This window comes from Notechis scutatus, chromosome 6, assembly GCF_049901735.1.
Source record: "Notechis scutatus isolate UNSWTSFEM ecotype Mainland chromosome 6, rNotScu1.2, whole genome shotgun sequence".
Taxonomy (NCBI): Eukaryota; Metazoa; Chordata; class Lepidosauria; order Squamata; family Elapidae; genus Notechis; species Notechis scutatus.
The window spans coordinates 59,713,227-59,732,157 of record NC_142014.1 but is presented as its reverse complement, the minus strand read 5'-3'; the positions used below and the strand labels follow the sequence as shown (position 1 = coordinate 59,732,157).

The 18,931-nt window shown below is 36.9% G+C and overlaps 2 protein-coding genes across 4 annotated transcripts in view; one reads left to right on the top strand and one right to left on the bottom strand.

The window, feature by feature from the left end:
- Window positions 1-16,314, top strand: part of PARPBP (PARP1 binding protein) — a 35,168-nt gene extending 18,854 nt beyond the window's left edge. For 2 of the 3 annotated variants that reach the window (XM_087968436.1, XM_026695018.2), the window contains exons 7-11: window positions 5,452-5,635; window positions 6,396-6,565; window positions 9,655-9,733; window positions 11,710-11,863; window positions 15,381-16,312. In XM_087968436.1, coding sequence (XP_087824562.1) covers window positions 5,452-5,635; window positions 6,396-6,565; window positions 9,655-9,733; window positions 11,710-11,863; window positions 15,381-15,709 — 916 coding nt within the window. In that variant the 3' untranslated portion in view covers window positions 15,710-16,312. Of the gene's footprint in view, window positions 1-5,451; window positions 5,636-6,395; window positions 6,566-9,654; window positions 9,734-11,709; window positions 11,864-15,380 lie in introns of all 3 variants that reach the window. The other variant, XM_087968437.1, reaches the window with a different exon arrangement.
- A 541-nt stretch (window positions 16,315-16,855) lies between these two features.
- PMCH (pro-melanin concentrating hormone) lies at window positions 16,856-18,694 on the bottom strand. The gene is made up of 3 exons (XM_087969111.1): window positions 18,455-18,694; window positions 17,457-17,661; window positions 16,856-16,884 (listed from the first exon to the last, which is right to left on the bottom strand). The coding sequence occupies exons 1-3, from the start codon at window positions 18,692-18,694 to the stop codon at window positions 16,856-16,858; spliced, it is 474 nt and encodes a 157-aa protein (XP_087825237.1).
- Window positions 18,695-18,931: the final 237 nt, after the last annotated feature.

The window sequence follows — 18,931 nt, the reverse complement described above, 5'->3', positions numbered from 1 at the left end:
TTTATGGAGGCTTGGGGTCATGTAGGAGTCACACAGAATATATCTGAAATATGAATCAGAAGGACAAGAGAAACAGGGAGAGATGGCTCAAGCAAAAAATAGGCCAAAAAACATAGTATAACACTTTACTTTTTTATATTGATTAAAAACAGCCTTTCACGCTTTTCTGCTCTTTCCATTATTTCTAAAAGTTTTGCAGCAGTTAAGGAGAGGGATTGGTACCCACAAAAAGTGACTGGAAAGAAGGGTACATGTTCAGAGCCCTGGGTTTTTCTCTTACCTGTCTCAAATCAAAATCTAACAGTATCACATTATATGCTTTTAATTACAATAGAACTATCATATTGCAAGAAGAAATATTCAAATAGAAATATGAATGAAGTATTTCAGGATTTGTTTGTATTATCTTTGGACAGCTTCCCTGTATGAAATGACCTTAGTAGTCATAAGACCATATGACCACCTTGAGTTGTACAAATAAAGGGATCTACATCTACAACATAATATTTAAAAGGCAATTATTGAATTCATTAAGGATCTGTGAAATTTTCCTGGGGAAAGTGTTCATGCTAAAGAAAATCTGACATATGAAAAATTATTACTTTTCTCTCAAACACATAAATAAACAGTGTATGGCAGAGGCAAGTGAACATTTGTATTCTTCAAAGACTGTATTACTTTGGTGATTCCATGTATCTTCTACAAGGCCATTATAGAATTTCTCTGGAATCCCTGTTTGTTTTAACTTTTAATTATAATAAACATACAATTGTCATTTTTAAGTCAATGTGGAAAAAAGAATATTGTATAGACTTAGTACAAACAAATGGAAAAAACTAAAAATGACTCCAAACATTAAACTGTTTTGCTAAGGGAATTTTGTCACATCTCTATTAAATAATGTACCGTATATACTCGAGTATAAGTCGACCCGAATATAAGCCGAGGCACCTAATTTTACACAAAAAACTGGGAAAACTTATTGACTCGAGTATAAGCCGAGGGTGGGAAATGCAGCAGCTACTGGTAAATTTCAAAAATAAAAATAATTAATTTGGGAAACGATCTCACTATCATGAAAGGTTTAATTGATTCACTAACCCAAAAGAAGAAGATGATGATGACAGCGGGAGGCAGGAGTCACTCTCTTCCCCTCCCTCGGAGGCCCCCTGAGTCAGGAGTCACTACCGCCAGCGCGGCCCCAGTCCCGCCGCCTCGGGAAGGGAAAGGCAAAGCGCTTTTTGCCTTTCCCTTCCCGGCTGGGGCTGTTGGGAGTCGCTGCCGCCGGAGCGGCCCCAGTCCCGCCGCCTCGGGAAGGGAAAGGCAAAGCGCTTTTGCCTTTCCCTTCCCGGCTGGCTGTTGGGAGTCGCTGCCGCCGGAGGCCGCGACTCCACACCATTTTTTTTCAGAGGGAATCTGACTCGAGTATAAGCCGAGGGGGATTTTTTCAGCACAAAAAATGGGCTGAAAAACTAGGCTTATACTCGAGTATATACAGTATTCCTAGTACAAGCTTTAAAACAGCTGATATCTGAAAGTTGTCCTATGATGAGGGTGAAGGGGCTTTAGCTTTTTTTGCATCCAGCAATTGAAAAACTGATCTGACTTTCAGAGGAGCTGCTTTCCCAGGAATAAGCCTTTTTTATTTCTTTCCCTCCTTTTTCCTCCCCTCTGTTTTGAATTGAGTAGTGAAATGCCACACTTGGTTATTTCCTGCTTTGATGGATAATAGCTACACAGGTTGGAACTCTAACAACTGGATTGAATTGCTCCTATATATCATTCCCATCCAAAGCTGGATCAGAAACATAAATACCATTTTGGAGCATTCTCCTCTGATACTTGCATTTTAACTTAAAATGGCACAGATGAGAGGGAGAATTGAAAAAAAATCCCAAATGTTAACTCCTTGGAATCTTTTTTTTTCCGGATTAAATCATGCATGTAATGTACAGGCAGCACATTTAATACACTGGGTAAAGTATTTCAACACTTAATAAAAGCAGTCTCCAGCCACGGTATAATGCATACTTACTTGGGAGCAAATCCTGTTGAGCTTGGTAGGATTTAACAATCATAGGTAGTTCTGTATTAGAAGGATTGCCTGTTAATAGCATACCTTAATGCAAAATGAAGTAAGACATGGCATGATGTCCTAAACTAATCCCTCACATAGTAGATCAGCATTTTATTTTGGCTTCTTCGTGTAAAAAGTGAATGAAGTTTTCCTTTCTTTGGTCCAGCTATGGTTATGTATATCTGATGGGGAATGGGAAATTTTTTCTTGGAAATGAAGACTGTGGGAAGAAAGATTAAATAAGAATTGAGACATTAACTGCTCACAGCAGGCATTTTCGTTCAAGGAAAGGATGTCAAATCTTGGCTTTACTGGATTATGTGGTGCAAAAACTTAGTTAATCATTAACAGGTACTCAGTAAAAGACTTCTATTTTGAATATCAGGGCTCCTTGTCCTTTTTGGGCTTGGTTGTCATAGTTTGGAATCTGGAGAACAGATAGTAGATGCCCTTGCAAAATGACAGTTGGTCGGCTTGTCCATATACAAAACAACTGCCCTGAAGAACACAATGACTTAACAAAAGACAGATGAATCAACATGCTGCCTAGATCTATTCCTGCAGGATGCTTCCTATCATCCCAGGTGTCAGTTTCTTTTGCAGAATTTTAGCTCCCTATTTTTAAAATGTGAATATTTTTAAATAAAAAGTTGGATCAAGAAGCTGGCAGATGCCAAGAGTGATGTCCATATGCTTACTAATGTTGCTGGTACTGTATGTACACAAAAGGACAGATTTTAAAAAATCTAATATTGTTATAATCATCTTATTTTTTGAATATAAAATATAAGAATTGGAAGGCAATTTGGAAACCCAATCTCTTTTCCAATATAGGAACATCTCCATGGTTTAGCTACATAATCTGTTAAAACTCCTCAAAATACTCTTTTGAAATCTCTTTCCAATTTTTCTGTTCTATAGGGGAGCAGGTGGAGAAAAAAACCCAAGTGATTTTTGTAGTCAATCTTTCATTTACCTAGCTGTTAAGTTCTGAGCATGGGCGCAAGGAACGGAGACGAGGCAGAGAACTTGTGAACTTCAACTCTTTATTAACGATTAAGAACAGAGCAAAAACCCTGGGCAGCAGCAGCTCTTTTATAGAGCTGGCTGCTGACCCGTTAACCAATGATTTGCGTTCAAATGTTTAAATTGTACCCAATGAGAGATGTTCAGCTAATAGCCAATCAGGCTGCTCCGTAAGGACCAATCCCAGCTCGCTATCCATGGGCCAATCAAAGGTGCAGGATTACGAGCCTGCTTTTCTCGTACTGTTGACAAGTTTTTATTAAATAGTTTTTATTAGTTCATAACACTAGCCTTTTTCCACCTCTGGTACAATCACATTGTTCTCTATGTTTAGAAGAGCAAGCAGCTCACTTTGAAATCCCTTTCTCTCCAATTAATCTGTTTTGTAAAGAGGGAGAAAAAACCCACATGTCAGACACCAGACAGTGAATACTGACTGTAATGACGATTATGTGACTGATGGATGCTGTGAAGGCCATAAATGGTTGTAAATATGCTGTAGAGTTTTTTCTTTCTTTTCAGAACTAACATAAGTTTGAATGGTACTAAAAAATAGTCAGTAATCAAAAATACCTGTTGCTGATGCAGTTTACAAATAGGTTGGTTGGTTAGTTGGTTTTAGCTACATCACATTATGGCTTGTGATTATGATTCACCAAGATACCCCAGATTTTTGGGGGCACATATTGCTGTTCAGTATGGTCCCTCTTCTCTATACTCTTACTTATGCTGTAAGCTGCCCATAGTTATTGGATATAAGATGGGCAACAAATGAATTTTATAAATAAAATACTCATGTTATTGAATTTTTCCCCTCCCGTATTGTAGGACTTTGCATTAGTCATTCTTGAAATTTATTTTGCTAATTTTTGCCCATTTTACTATCTTGTTATTGTCTCTGTGGAGTTTGCTGTCCCCCATGTTTGGGACATCTGCACACTTGATAATCATATTTTCTGTGATTGCCAAGAGAAGTATTTAGTTTAGCTTTTGGCTTACCTAGAGAAGCATACCCATGATAAGGTGATAAGCAGCCATTTGAAATTTCTGGCGTCGCTCTTGAAAAAGTTGGTAATGAATTAGTTCTGGGACGGAAATTCCATTTTCATCATCAGTTTGTTGAATTCAGACTTTATTTTTTATTCCTAAACACTTCATAGTCATGCTTATAAAACTGTATAAAATCTATGCTAGATAAAAATATTGGAGAGACCAAATACCCTACCTTATCCTCTTTACACAATAAACAACAAAATGAGAATGAAATTATAGAGATCTTGGAACAGTGGGCACAGTTTTGGTACAGTTCAAGAAAATCTGAAAACCAGGGCTGTCTCACTTAAACAAGTCTCACTTGAAACAGGCAGTATAAAGGTTATAAGATGCTTCAACATAGTCTGAGAAAAATCTATATGTAGTTATCTCCAAAGAAGGATTCAGAAAATGGGGCAATTTTATATCTTATGTTCAAATGTTTTCACCATATAAAAAGGCACAAATGGGATAAAATACTAACATTTTGGAGGGCTTCTCCCTTGAATCAGATTTAGACTAATGGAAGGAAGTCTTCCAGAATGTGGAAATAAGCTTTCAGAATACATATCTAATTTCTAATATGTTAGCCAAAAGCCTGTCACCTTTAACAAATGGGACAGGAGAGTTGGCTTTTTTTTCATTCAGTATATGTACTATCTAATTTCAAAGAAATATATTGAAAGGAGATGAAATCTCTTCGCCTTTAATTACTCCAACTTAAAATCAGATATGCTATTTATGTAACTTCAACTGGATTTCTATTTTCTGGTAGTATGTACTAGAATGTTGGAAACTGTCTTACGTATCTCTAGGAGGGTGCATTTTATGTTATGAAAGTAATTAGTTAGAAAACTTTGTATTATGGTGCTTGAAATTTTGTCTAAAATGTTGTTTATCAGTCTTTATGAAAATACTATTCAGAAGTTAATATGATCCTAAGTAAATGGGAAATAAAGGCAAGGCAGAGGATTTCAAAATCTTAGTGGTTAAGCAGGATTTGGATAATGTGAGCTAACCTATGATAATGTAATTAAAACCTCTAGCAGGTTATTTTCCTTGCTACTTAAACAGTGCATTAGCAAGGTATGAGTCTATTGTCCTTACTTCTTCCTTCTGTAATCTCCCAATTCATAATACCAAATTATTTCATTAAAAGGCAAGATCTCACTGCAAGATGCTGTGCAACTTAACAGATCAAAGCTGTTTGCTGAGCAATTTTGATTAACTGTGAATATTCTCTTTTTTCAAATTACTACATATCTTAAAATAATGCCAAAATGAATATGGAAATGACCCCTAGGTCTGTTTTTCAGACATGCAGGAGGCCGAATCCTCTCAACAATCAAGATGCAGTTGATAAAAGGCCGAAACAGCGGGGATGCTTTCTGTCAAGCAGCAGAGGAAGTTGTACAAGATTTGGATTTGAGGATTAAAAATATTATCAGTTTTCAGCATGAGGTTGTGGCAGCCAGCACTACTGGAATCAGTCCAGCCCGAGTAAGGGGCCTCCTTTTGTTCTTCTAAACTGCTTGATATAACAGATTTTTTTTTCTTAAATGCCCTGATTATTTCTTGTACATTAGTTGAATAAAATAGTTGCTTTGAACGACCTTGGAAATGATAATGTGTTTTAAAAATGTTCTTATTTTAAATGGGCAAATCTTTTCTACAAGAAGAAAAGCTTTCTCCTCTGAAGTAGTGCTGATAATTAGTTTAATCTTTGGGAAGTTCTTCTTTTGCTGCCCACCTTCCCTTCCAAGTATATTTTAGCAGTGGTTATTTTTATTTTGACTTCCCTATCTTGTGTTAATTGATTTATCTGCTGATTTCTTCCTGACAGGATTGCTTAACTCTTCCTAATGTTATTGCCTTGCTTGAATCTCATGTCAGTTTTTTGCCTCTTTGCTTGTACAAACACCAGCCTGTGCACCTTACTCTTTCTTGTACCCTGTTTGTATGTACCTTGCCTTGAAGTATACAGAGCCCATTGATTAATGAAGATTTCTATCATGAGGAAGTTTTATCTGATGAATCTGCATTAGATGGTTTTCTACAGAAATGTGCCTACTATTTAAAAAAAACAAAACCAAAATAGATATGAATAATATTTCAGATATTTCAATTCAAGGTTTAAGATAAAAATGGTAGCATGTGAATGTGATTACAGAGCTTGGATTGAAAGTAATTAATATGAATTCTGTGATAAAACTCTTTCAGTGTGGTCTAAAGTATCTAATAAAGTTATTTTAATTTTTAGCCAAAACTACATTCTATAAACCATGACACTGTTTACTGTGGAAGAGATACTGTGAAGTCCTTATTGGCTGTTTTAGATGAAGCAGCTAGTCATCCTCCTTTCAGCAACAAAGCTCTTTTGTTATTTGGATGTGAAGAACTTGGATTTCCTTCTGCCATGTTATTGTTCAAGTAAGTTCTAAGCCTGATGAGGCAGATTCAATCTTTGTTTTGTGAACTATTTTCTTTTGCAGAAAATATCTGGGAAACTATATAATAATGCTAATGCTGATAAAAGCCAGAACCAAAAGTGAATAACTACTTTTTCATTGTCTCTTTCTACCACTCATTTTATTTTTTTCCAACCCTTTAGAATATTAGAATAAATTATGCAGAATGTGTGATGCTATACTTTCTGTCTGTCCATCAGCGGGATAATTTTCCAAAAATTGAAACCCCAAATTTGGTGTCTGAGGAAAAGCCAGCAAAAGAAATATTGAGCTTGAAAAAGGGCCAAATCTGGCTTTAGACTGTTAAAAAAAGGTTTCCTGAAAATAATCCCTAGCTCATTTCTATGAAAGAGACAACTGACAAACATCTTGGAATGTTGGTAATGGCTTCATTCTAGGACCCCTCCCCTTTTTTCTCAGTCACATGACCCTGAGCAGAGTACAGGTAGTCCTCAACTTATTATCATAATTCAACCTGCAATTGCGGTTGTAAGTCATGATAGTAATTAAGCAAATCATCATGTGACCACACCTGATGAAGGGGAACTTACCAAATTTGCAGATGATACTAAGCTGGCAGGAATAGCTAACACCCAAGAAGATAGGCTCAAGATCCAGATGGATCTTGGCAGACTAGAACACTGGGCCATATCTAATAAAATGAAATTCAATATAGAGAAAAGTAAAGTCCTACACTTAGGCAAGAAAAAACAAAAGTACACATATAGACTGGGTGAAACCAGGCTCAATAGCCGTAACTGTGAGAGGGATCTTGGAGTCTTAGTGGACAACCACCTAAATATGAGCTAGCAGTGTGCAGCAGCAGCCAAAAAAGCTAATGCAATCCTAAATTGTATTAACAGAGGGATATAGTCAAGATCAAGTGAGGTACAATACCACTCTATAAAGCCTTAGTAAGACCACACCTAGCATCCAGTTTTGGTCACCACATTATAAAAAAGATGTTGAGACTCTAGAAAAATAACAGAGAAGAGCAACCAGGATGATTAGGGGACTAGAGAAGAAAGGTTACAGGAACTGGGCTTGGCTAGTCTAGTAAAGAGAAGGACCAGGGGAGACATGATAGTGGTCTTCCAATATTTGAGGGGCTGCCACAGGGAGGAAGGGGTCAAGCTATTTTCTAAAATGACTGTAGGCCAGACAAGGAATAATGGATGGAAACTGAACAAGGAGAGATTTAACCTGGAAATAAGGAGAAACTTTCTGACAGTGAGAACAATCAACCAATCAACAGCTTGCCCTCGGAAGTTGTGGGAACACCATCACTTCAAGAAGAGATTGGACTGCCATTTGTCAGAAATGGTATAGGTCTCCCACTTGGGTGGGGGTGGTGGACTAGATGACCTATAAGGTCCCTTCCAACTCTGATTATCTGCTATCTGTTATCTGATTGTACAACCCTTTTTGCAGTGATTGTTAACTGAATGTGATAGTCATAAAGCGAATGTTTATCATCATTAAGCAAACTCATTGTTCATTATTAGGGCATTTTTGCTGGAAAACTTTAAATCGCAGTTACTTGACTGCAAATGGTCATAAATGTGGGCTAGTTGCCAAGCATCAAATGCAATCATGTGACTGTGGAAGGGGATGGCCATTAGAAATTCATAGCTGGATTGTTAGTACCCTTTTCAGATCTGTTGTAACTTCAGATAGTTGCTAAACGACCAGACAAGTCAAGAACTATCTATATATGCTGCTCACTTTGTGTTTCCTAGTGTGCACAAAACCCAGACACAAGACAGTTGGAGAGCAGAAACATATACAAACAGATGCAACATATTACTGAAAATATAGATGTCTTCTGTGACTATTGTTGATAAAGCAGTTGGATAAAAAAAATCCCAGAAGCTATGTTTTGGCTCCTTACCTTGTTTATTCTATCCAGCCTAACGGAATGTTTGAAAGAATTATTTAAGAAGGTTTGGATTTATGTCTAATACGATAACTTCCTGAAAACTGAACCATATGGGCTCCAATTTGATGGTGATGGGGGGGACAAAAGAAGGATGGAGGTAATGATACGAAAATCTTGAAAATTTCTCCAGTGCACTTCCCCAGAGAGTGAGAAGGAAACTGGGATCCTCTTGGAATGTTGCCATCTCAATTCCAACCTCTCCCCTCTTTCTTCTCTCTCAGTCAATGACTAGAGCAGGCAGCTATTAAGAAGTTGGAAATAGTTGCACAAGCCTTGCTCAGCAGGCTTTTGTTCTCTTTTTGATCATTCCTGCCTTTCCCCCACTTTTTTTGCTTTGCTTAGTAGCTGCCAAAAACTGGGGAAAGATTGCATTTGTCAGAATTAATAGTTTGCAGAGAGCTAGAAGAGAGTACATGGAGAGCTAAGGTCACAAATGAATCCAGAGGCCTGTAACTTTTAGAATGGTAGGTTATTCTGCATCGGAAACATCAGCTTTTTGGAATGCTATCTGTCAAAATTCTGTTCTCGGTCAGTATTCTGTTGTGGCTATTGCAAAGGAAAATTGGATGAGATATAGTACTTAGGACCTCAGGATATGACTAGAATGTGAAAAATAATTACCTAGCAAAATTAGTCTTTTATTACTAAGAGCTGAATAGATTATTCTAGCTGCAAAGTTATAATGCTACTGATTCTTCCTTTCTGAATATAGAACTTAGGTGTGACCATAAACACAAATTCAGTAGCAAAAAAGAGGAGAAATATTTGAATTGTGAAGCATAAGCATAAACATTGAAATAAAGGAAGAATAACCAGATTTCGAATTTTTAGTTGACCCAATCAAGCTGTCACAAGTAGAGATAATGCACATATGGAGGTTAAGCACGTACAGAATCTTTCATTTTATAGTGGGATCCCTTATCTAAGTAAACTGGCTTTCTCAAAAATGGATTAAACACCACACAGACAAAAGGTTCTGAATTTCAGGTCATTTAATGTATTAACAAGTATTCTAAATCTATACGTGCATATCATATAAGGCTAGTACCATAGTAACCAATGTGTTTCATGCTTACCATAGTTGCTTGTATTTTGTTTAAATATTAATACAGATCTCCAACACAGTCCAGGGGATCTTCTCCCAAAGCTCTGAGACAGCGGATTCAAATGGCAGTATGTGAAAAAATTAAGGTAGATTAACCATGAACTTCTCTTGCCTGCCCCTCCCTCCAAGATGAAGCATTTATTTAAATCTAAACTTGTTTATGCATTCTGGCATACTACATGTAATGGTACGTAATGGAACTTCAGATATAGGGAGAAGAGACACAGCCAAGGGAATGGGCAGATAAAAGGAATGCAGTTCAGAAGGGACCCTCCCTAGTTTCTTGAGTGTAAAAGGGAGCCGGGGGGGGGGGGAGAAAATATATAGATTTGCAAGATTTTTTCGTTAACATAACCTTACCATAAAGTAGAATTACTCATCTGGCCATGTATCCTGTTTGATCCAACTTTGAAAGTTGTTGCTACTGTTCTATTTTCTGGGTTGGTTTCTTTTTAAAAAGAAGGAATAGATCACCTTTAAGGGAAAATGAGCCTATTGTCCAGGAGGGTCATTAATGATGCTTAAGGCATAATTGCTGTTAATGTTCTCCTACCTGAACTAGAAGGCTTGCAGCCAGAGATTTAAACATGAAGACACTTAGCACTTAGAACTATATACCACTTCATAGTGCTTTACAGCTTTCTCTAAGCGGTTTACAGAGTCAGCTTGTTGCCCCCAACAATTTGGGTCCTCATTTTACCCACCTCGGAAGGATGGAGGGCTGAGTCAACCTTGAGCCTGGCGAAATTCAATCTGCCAAATTGCAAGCAGCCGGCAGTCAGCAGAAGTAGCCACCATGCCATCAGGGCTCCTCAAAGATACTTCTTTTTCTGTAGATTCTAGAAAAGCCCTTAATAAGAAAAAACCCAGCACTTCATGACTTACATATTGCCAGCCCCAAGATGAAATACATCTTTTTTTTCTCCTGTCTTTACATTGCAATGGCTTGAGTGTCTTTTGTTTCTCAGCAGGAATGATTGGTACCTTTGAATTTTATTCTGTCTGGTGTCAGTCCCTTTTCCCCCTAAGCTTGCGAGCATCATCACCTCAAGTAATGCAGGAGGATATTATGAAAACAAAGCCAGAAAATGGGGGGAGGGGGAGGGGGAAGCTTGCTTCTGTGTGACAAGAAGCTTTTTTCTTAATGCTCCCCCCTTGTTTTCAGCTTCAAATTGAACATAAACTGGAAAACTCCCTTTCCCATATTGCTACAACAGAGGGTTCTGTAAGATTACAGCTTAGAAATGCTGAAATTCCATTTTTGCTAACTTCTGCAATATAACCTCTTAATGAACATTAATTACTTCAACCGCTGGTGCATAAGAGACTACACCCATTGTTCATCTATTACTTATTTCAACAATTAACAAAAATACAATATAAATACATTTGCAATATTTTTACATATATTTAAATCTTTTTAATTCCCCCTGCCTGTTAAATTAAGTCAAGAATGGCTCCCCAAAGAACCAGTTGAAGATAGTTCACCTTGCATGAATTTTCCCCTGTCTCTGGACCCTCCCTTTCTTCTTGGCTCTACCTCTTTTTTTTCTGAAAGAGATCGTTGTCTGACTTTGTTCATGCATCACACCAAGGTACTGAATAATGTAAATATGGATTTGTGTTAGATTGTTACATGAATACAGTCATTGTGCTTTATAAATGTTGTGCCAAGTGTGACTGATTCAGTAAATCTTGACTAGAGAAGTGTTGACTTAGTGCAATACGTGAACATAGCTTATATCAGGCCTATGTTTATTTGTGTACGTGTATGTTTACATACAGTGGAAAAAAGATGATTTTTAATGAACTTATGAGAGTCCTTTAAAAAAATCAATCAAGGCTGCAGCTTTCTAAAACACATCTAATGTAGCTATTTTTTTCGTGTGAAATACAAGCAATTATACAGTAATTTTAGGCATTCAATTAATTATTCCAGCACGCAAACTAAAGAAATGAAAAAAAAAAAAGCCAGAGCTTCGCTTATATCTATCACAGTCGAATAGAAATCTGTCTTCCTCATTTATACATTATAATTCATATTGATCTACTTCCTTTTTAGTTGAAGCAACCTTTAATTAGATCTCAGTTTGCTTGCACTTATAAAGATGACCAAATAATCAAGCCAAAGAATCAACCCTTCAGTTCATCAACAAATGTGTATCCAGCACTCCAAAAAACAGCAGCTTCTCATACTGAAGACAGATCAACTTCAGGTAAATTCAGTGAGCAATATCTCTCTACTTCTCTGCCCCCTCATTTATTGGCCAGGATGAATGTATATGCTGTCAATTAATTGAACAGCTCCCAAATAAATGAAATAATTGCTATACCAATGTAGAAGTGGTCCGCTAGACATATTTTGGCACCTGCAGTGGCTAGTTAGATGCCGCAGGAAGCTCAAAGCAAGGCATGAAGGCAACAACCTTTCCCTGCCAAGTGTTTCTCTACAGTTGATACTCAATATTATGTTGTCTCTGAATTTGTTAGCTCTTTGTAAACATATACTTATCTAGTTATTTTATTTATTTTGTTGCATTTATTTAAAAAGTCTTGTTTTCCCAAAACTGTAAGCTGTCTTTCCCTCCGTCAGCTTAACTTAATGTCAAACATGGGAAAATCAGGAAGTCTAGGTAGTTCAAATGAATATAAAGGGTTGTTTGTTTGTTTTTGCAAGCCGATGATCTCTACAGGAATCTGAACTAGTAATGTCAAAGCAAAGAGGCTGTAGATAAGAGTCAATGAAAATCAAAGTGGGCTGGCCTTAGATCTTTTGTGGGAAGGGACTCTAGACTGATGATGTGTTTGATTCCCCTGGGGCTCAGCCTGGTCATTTCCTATACTTTCTTTACAATGGTAATATGAAAATGATCAATATTTTCCTGAAATCACCCATAGTTCTAAAATTTAGATCTTTACTACCATTTTGCAGCACAAAATATGCCATCTTTATGAAAAAGAATTTTTGCTTGTCAGGGCAGTTTGTGGTTTTTGGTTTGTTACATTCTACCTTCCAGATACACCATAGAGCTCTTGCTGCTACGGTACTTCTAGAGAGGCCTGGGGATACTGGCAATTTCTATGACCTTCAACAATTGAGGGCAGAAAAAATACAAAGGGTTTGCTGTCCTGGAGTGACAAGGACATATAGTAGTTGGTGAGATCACCAAAGGGCAAAACCACAAAGCTGAGGACATGCCAAGCAGATCATTTTGTTTTAATAGCTGAAGTGTTACTTGCTCGTTAGTTGGTTGTCTTCCAAGAGCTAATTTTATTGACAGTAGATGATAACATGATGTGGCCTTGGAAAGAGTAGAGAGAGAGAATGAGAGGTAATGTACGGTAGGTGGAAGTATGTCATTGCAGGAGAGGCTAAGGTCAGTTAAGAAGAACTTTGGTTAGGTGCTTCTAAGTTAGGTTGTGTTTTGGTTCCTCTTTTTCGAAATTAAGGCATCTGACCAATCTGCCTTCTACTCTTGCAGTGGTGCATTTAAATATTAAGTTGGGCCATAATAAATCTTCATGCACAATGAGAAAGCCAGTGGGGTTATTACCAGTTCTTACATAGATGGACCAAGTGAACTTGATCTGACTACATTCTGTCTGATCAAGTATCAGCCTAGATTGGAGGGCTGGATATGTTTTTGGCCATTATGTTAACTCATAATGTAATATCAGTTTTGAGTTTATGTAACTGATGTAGAAGCAAAGAGATAGGGCATAGTATTTCTAGTGAATCATTCTTCATGATCTAGGTCACCAAGATAGAGTTGAGGAACTCCAGAGTGATGGGGCTGTGACATTTTTTTGGGATCAAGTGCAGGGGTTGGATTCAAATTTTTTAACAACTAGTTCTGTGGGCGTGGCTTAGTTGGTGGGTGTGGCTTGGTGGTCATGTTATTGGCTGGGCATGGCCAACTCAATATCACTCAACTCGAGGCACGCATCTCCTCGCCTGGCCTCTCATGACTGTGGGGATGCTGCAACAGTCGTAAGTGTGAAAAATGGTCATAAGTCACTTTTTTCAGTGCCATTGTAACTTTGAATGGTCACTCCACACAAGCAAAGTACCAGCAAAGGAGGGGGGGGAAACTCCAGAGAAGTTCCTGAGACAGAAAGTCTAGTCCTGCCAAGAATGTAATAAGGGTTAACGGGGAGGCAGTTTTTGTAAGCAACACCAGAATGTTTCCTTCCTGCCTTCCTTACAGGATTAGGCCAGTAATTTCTTCTAACAACCGGTTCTCCGAATTGCTTAGAATGTTAACAACCGATTCTAGCGAATAGGTGTGAACTGGTAGAATCCAACCTTGATCAATTGGCTGTCATGAAAAAAAACCCACCTGAGCTTCTTTAAGACAATACAGTAAGTGCATGCTGCCAACTTAGCAGTTTGAAAGCAGATAAACACAAGTAGATAATAGGTACTACTTTGGTGGAGTGTGCCTTTGGCATATAATCATGTCAGCCATATGATCATAGAAGCGTCTTCAGTGTTGTACATCATGTCCGCTATCTCTTTCTTTTTAATTAAATCCAGTTCAGGCTGTAATCCTTTTTATACACATATAGAAGTATATATAAAATGTATCTTTTTCTTGTAATGTGAAATGTGCTAGCCCCTCCCCCCATGTTCACAGAACTTTTTTCAAACTCTTTGCAGTTAATGTTGGTTTTTAATATCTTGAGTAATTTGTGTGTTATATTAGCATGCAAAACAGGAAAGGGGAGTTGGAGTTTGGCATGGTGATCTCACTTGTATCTGTTGATTGTTTTTTATTGGAGCTCTTATCTTTTCCAGAGTTTGCATGGTAGCCATGTGGGATCAAGAAATCCAAGTATGCCCACTTGCCCTTGCATTACTCACAAGTTTTACTGCTCTATTCTTTCCTGACACAGAATCATCTCTGAGCACATAAAGTAACACTACTTTTAGAACAGACTGTAAGCAGATCCAACTATTTGACCTAGAGCATGAAACACTGAGGCAATCAAACTTTTTTAAGATTTGAAAATAACATTGCTTGTTCTTTTTAGGGCATGTTCTGTGTTTTCTTTTAGAGGTAAATAACTGAAACCTCATTGAAAATGCTGCAAAAAATATCTGGGCTGTGAACTGAGTGAACATCAATACACTGTAGCAGTTCCCATGCTCATAAAAGCTTATGCAGTTTTTGGTTCATTTAACTTGAATATTTCCAAGGCTCTTTCCTGTTGTTTTCTTCTGAATTAATACCTTCTGCCACCTATGTCATTATGAGATTGACTTTTTGTATTTGTCCAGTTAAGTGGCTGATAAAGTTCACTTTGGACTCTTCAACAGCAAAATGTAATATCTTTCGGTGCTTGGGCACTGCATCAAAATCCAATTCATATTTTTCAATAATTTGCACATGCTTTAAAAATGAATGGTTTCTTGTACTCTTGTTTTTATACGTGTTTATTTTCTGAAGTGGTTGCTGAGGTATTTTTTTATGTCAAGGGTGATGGTTCAGATTGTATAATGTTGTTTTCAATTAATTTTTTCTACTAATTAGACTTAGTTAACTCAATTTACAAGAACAATGTCTCTTGAAAATTAACAGGGGTGACTAGTATACAACAAAAACAATTTAAAAACAGTGTATTTTTTCCTCTTATTTATTTATTTTATTTTATTTATTTATTAGATTTGTATTGCTGCCTATTCACCATGAATATAAATGTTATAAAATGTTTTGTTTTCTTAACCATCAGAAAGCCTGACTTCATCACTTGAAAATACTACACTTGGAACTGGTTCTGAAAATGTTTGTCAGAATGGAAATACAAGAAACAAAATAGGAAAATTAAGTTGCCAGCCAGAGAACAAGAATCCAAAGAGGAAGCTGGTGGACAGAACTAGTGAAAATGTCATATTCACTAATGAAAATGAAACACCACAGTATAAGAAACCAAAGACTGTAGTGAAATGCCAAAATAGTTTAGACAGCAAACTAAAAGAACCCCCCAAATCCAAAAAGGCTGTACCCAAAACCAAGCTTATTATTGGGCAAGCGAAACTAACTCAGTTCTTTAGGTTGTAAATGTCAGTGGCTTAAAAGGGCAAAAAAACCAAGACTATATTAAGATTCCATTGCAATCATGATTATGCAGAAGTTTTATATATACAATACTTAAAAATTAAATCATCAAGTTTTATGCAGAATTCTCAGTTTAATAATGCACTGTGATTTTACACTTGTTTCAATATGTAGCATTCTGACATAGAAATATTTAGAATCTTTACAAACACATAGCAATATTTTAACCACAATTACATTTTTTGTGACTTATCAAGGAAAGGGCTTGTCTCTTCCAAGTGATGCACTTCAGGGTCATCTTAGGCTTGCCAACAAGGTCGATACACTCTTCCCAGCATACATCTGAGCACTAAAGAAAACACAACAAAAATTTGTGATTTTGACTGTCAAGTATATATTTTTATAAACAAATTTTAACTACATTGTCATCTGTAGTGGCATGTTGTAAATTATCATTCATTTGAAATTTTAACTCATTTTTTCTAATAAATATTTAGAACACATGTTATCTTTTAAATCTTACGTTCAACCAGTCACTCTTCAAAAGATCAAGTGGGACCTACAATTTTTAAAGACTTAGGGTAATAATAAACCTTTCTTTTTCAGAGAAGCTTATTCTGATGATTGATTGCTACATTTGTCCTTTGATAATAAAAAGGTGGCAGCTCAGTATAGTTTTACCTGTGTTAAATACGTAGAGATGCAATTGAATATATATGGATGAATGAAACACTGGCTTATTCCTGAGCAGGCTTAAGCTAAAAAAATTGGCTGATTTCTAAGGCACCCCAGTCTTCAGGAGTTTGGTAGAGAAAACTGACTACCTTTTGTGTGAATGCATTGAAAAAGATGATGAAAAAAGGCAGCTCACGGGAGAGGAGGGAGAAACAATTGTGTCTCTCCTGCTAAGCCAAGTTAGAAAAACTCTTATATTTGGGCATCTGGACAATAGCACTAACCTGGAGGCATCACTCTGCCAATTCTCTTTCTCTCTGGCTGGATGTTCCTTGTGACTTCCACAACTGGCCTAGCAGCATGAGGATTGCTGACAAATTAAGGTGCACTTCAAATTGCTATTGTAGCTAATGGACAATTGCCCAAAAGAAAATGGTGGGCCACATATGCCATAGAAGTTAGGCAGGTGGAAAACTAGCTATGTGGCTCTTCTTGAGCCTCCGCTGCAATGTGCAAGAGAAAAAGGAACTTGAAAGTTGGGAGTACAGGTAGTCCTCGACTTATGACCACAATTGAGCCCAAAATTTCTGTTGTTAAGTGAATTTTGCCCCATTTTATGACCTTTCTTGCTATAGATGTTAAGTGAATTTCTGTGGTTGATAAGTTAGTAACCCGATTGTTACCAAAAGGTGATCACGTGTCCTTGGGACACAGCAATGGCCATAAATATGAACCAGTTGCCAAGCATTTGAATTTTGACCACACAATCATGGGGATGCTGAAAAGGTTGTAACTGTGAAAAATGGTCATAAGTAACATTTTTAGTGCCGTTGTAACCTTGAGTGGTCACTAAACGAATTGTAAGTCGAGGACTACCTGTACTGAAGATCACTAGTCACATACATTAGGGAATATAACTAGCTGAGAAATTTGAGAATTGCCTTGACCTCTACTTAGATTGCTTCTGCTTATCACTGGAGAAATGGTGGCCACAGTTATTCATTTCAATAGTTATAACTATTATTTAGCAAATTAAGGTAATAATGTTTTGCAGAAACATGAAAATATAACTCACGATCAAAATCTCTTCTTCCGATAGGCAAATTAGCTGAGTTTTCATCACTTCCTGTCTCACGCCGTTCTTGTATTGATTCAATATTTTCAACCTCAGCATTTGATGGAAAAGTCATAGGTCCCTCCAATTCAAAATAAGGAATCTGCTTAACATTTATGCTCCGTGGCTGGCCGTAGTTTATGACATGATGTTTATAACCTATATTCTGTACTCCAGAGAATAAGTAGAGATGAAAATTTTCAAAATAAAAATATTCCAGTCCTTAACCCACTAATGAGCCATTTCAGAAAAGAGTTATCTTCAGATTGCAGTATAATCTATCCTGAAGTTTAGTTTTTAGCTTAAAATCAAGAATCAAACCAGGTTTTTTCAAGGCAAGACACCTTAATACATAGCCAAGGGATGTTAATGCGAAATAAAATTGATTTGTTTAATTAAGTTTAATAATACTAAGGTCTACTTAAAGATTTTTTTCCCTTTGTGATATGTACTAATGATGGTAAGAGCAACATTAAGATTTGTTTTTAAACTAAAGCTGAAAGGCATGTTTTTTCTTTTAAACTCTTCAAGACTGAAAATACAATATTAACATTTTCATATATACAAAACACAGCATTCTGTTCACTTCATTTTAGGATGATAGCTGCTTCAAATCACATTCCATACTAATTATATAGCAATAGCACTTAGACATATATACCGCCTCACAGTGCTTTGTCAACCCTCTAAGCAGTTTACAGAGCCAGCATATTGCTCCCAACAATTTGGGTCCTCATTTTACCAACCTCGGAAGGAAGGAAGGCTGAGTCAACCTTGAGCCAGTAAGGATTGAACTGCTGGCAGTCGGCAGAGTTAGTCTGCAATACTGCATTCTAACTATTGTGCCATTATGGCTCTATATATTGGCATATCTGAAATAATATATTCCAATGTTTTGTTACAAATTTATGGTCCATAATGCTAATTTGTGTTACACAATAGCTACACAGAAAACTCACTGAGAAATGAGGGTTTCGATCTTCATCCAGAAAACTGCTGTCCTCCATTTTATAATGCTCAAAAGAAGATGTAGGCAGAGACTTTCCAGCTTTGTCACCATTCTGCGTTATCTTTCCAAGGCTGAATGTGCTTAGCAGCATATTATCTTCTGCTTTTCGCATAGACTTTGAAACAGAAATCAAAGACCCTTGAGACAAAAGAGAAAAAATCAATAGTAATACATGGGATGAGGTACACATTCTCCAACGTTTAGATGTTTGCATGGAGGTGAACAAACTTTAAATATTACTTAAATGAGACTAATTTGAAAATAGAACATGGACAGAGAAATGGTATTATATAGCTCGCGGAATGAATAGATACCACTTCAATGACTTACACTGTGAGTAAAGAGAACTGACCTTTTGCATATCATTACATGTCTTTTGTTCCAAACCATGGGTGATGAGCTGATTTTCGATACATTCATTATATAC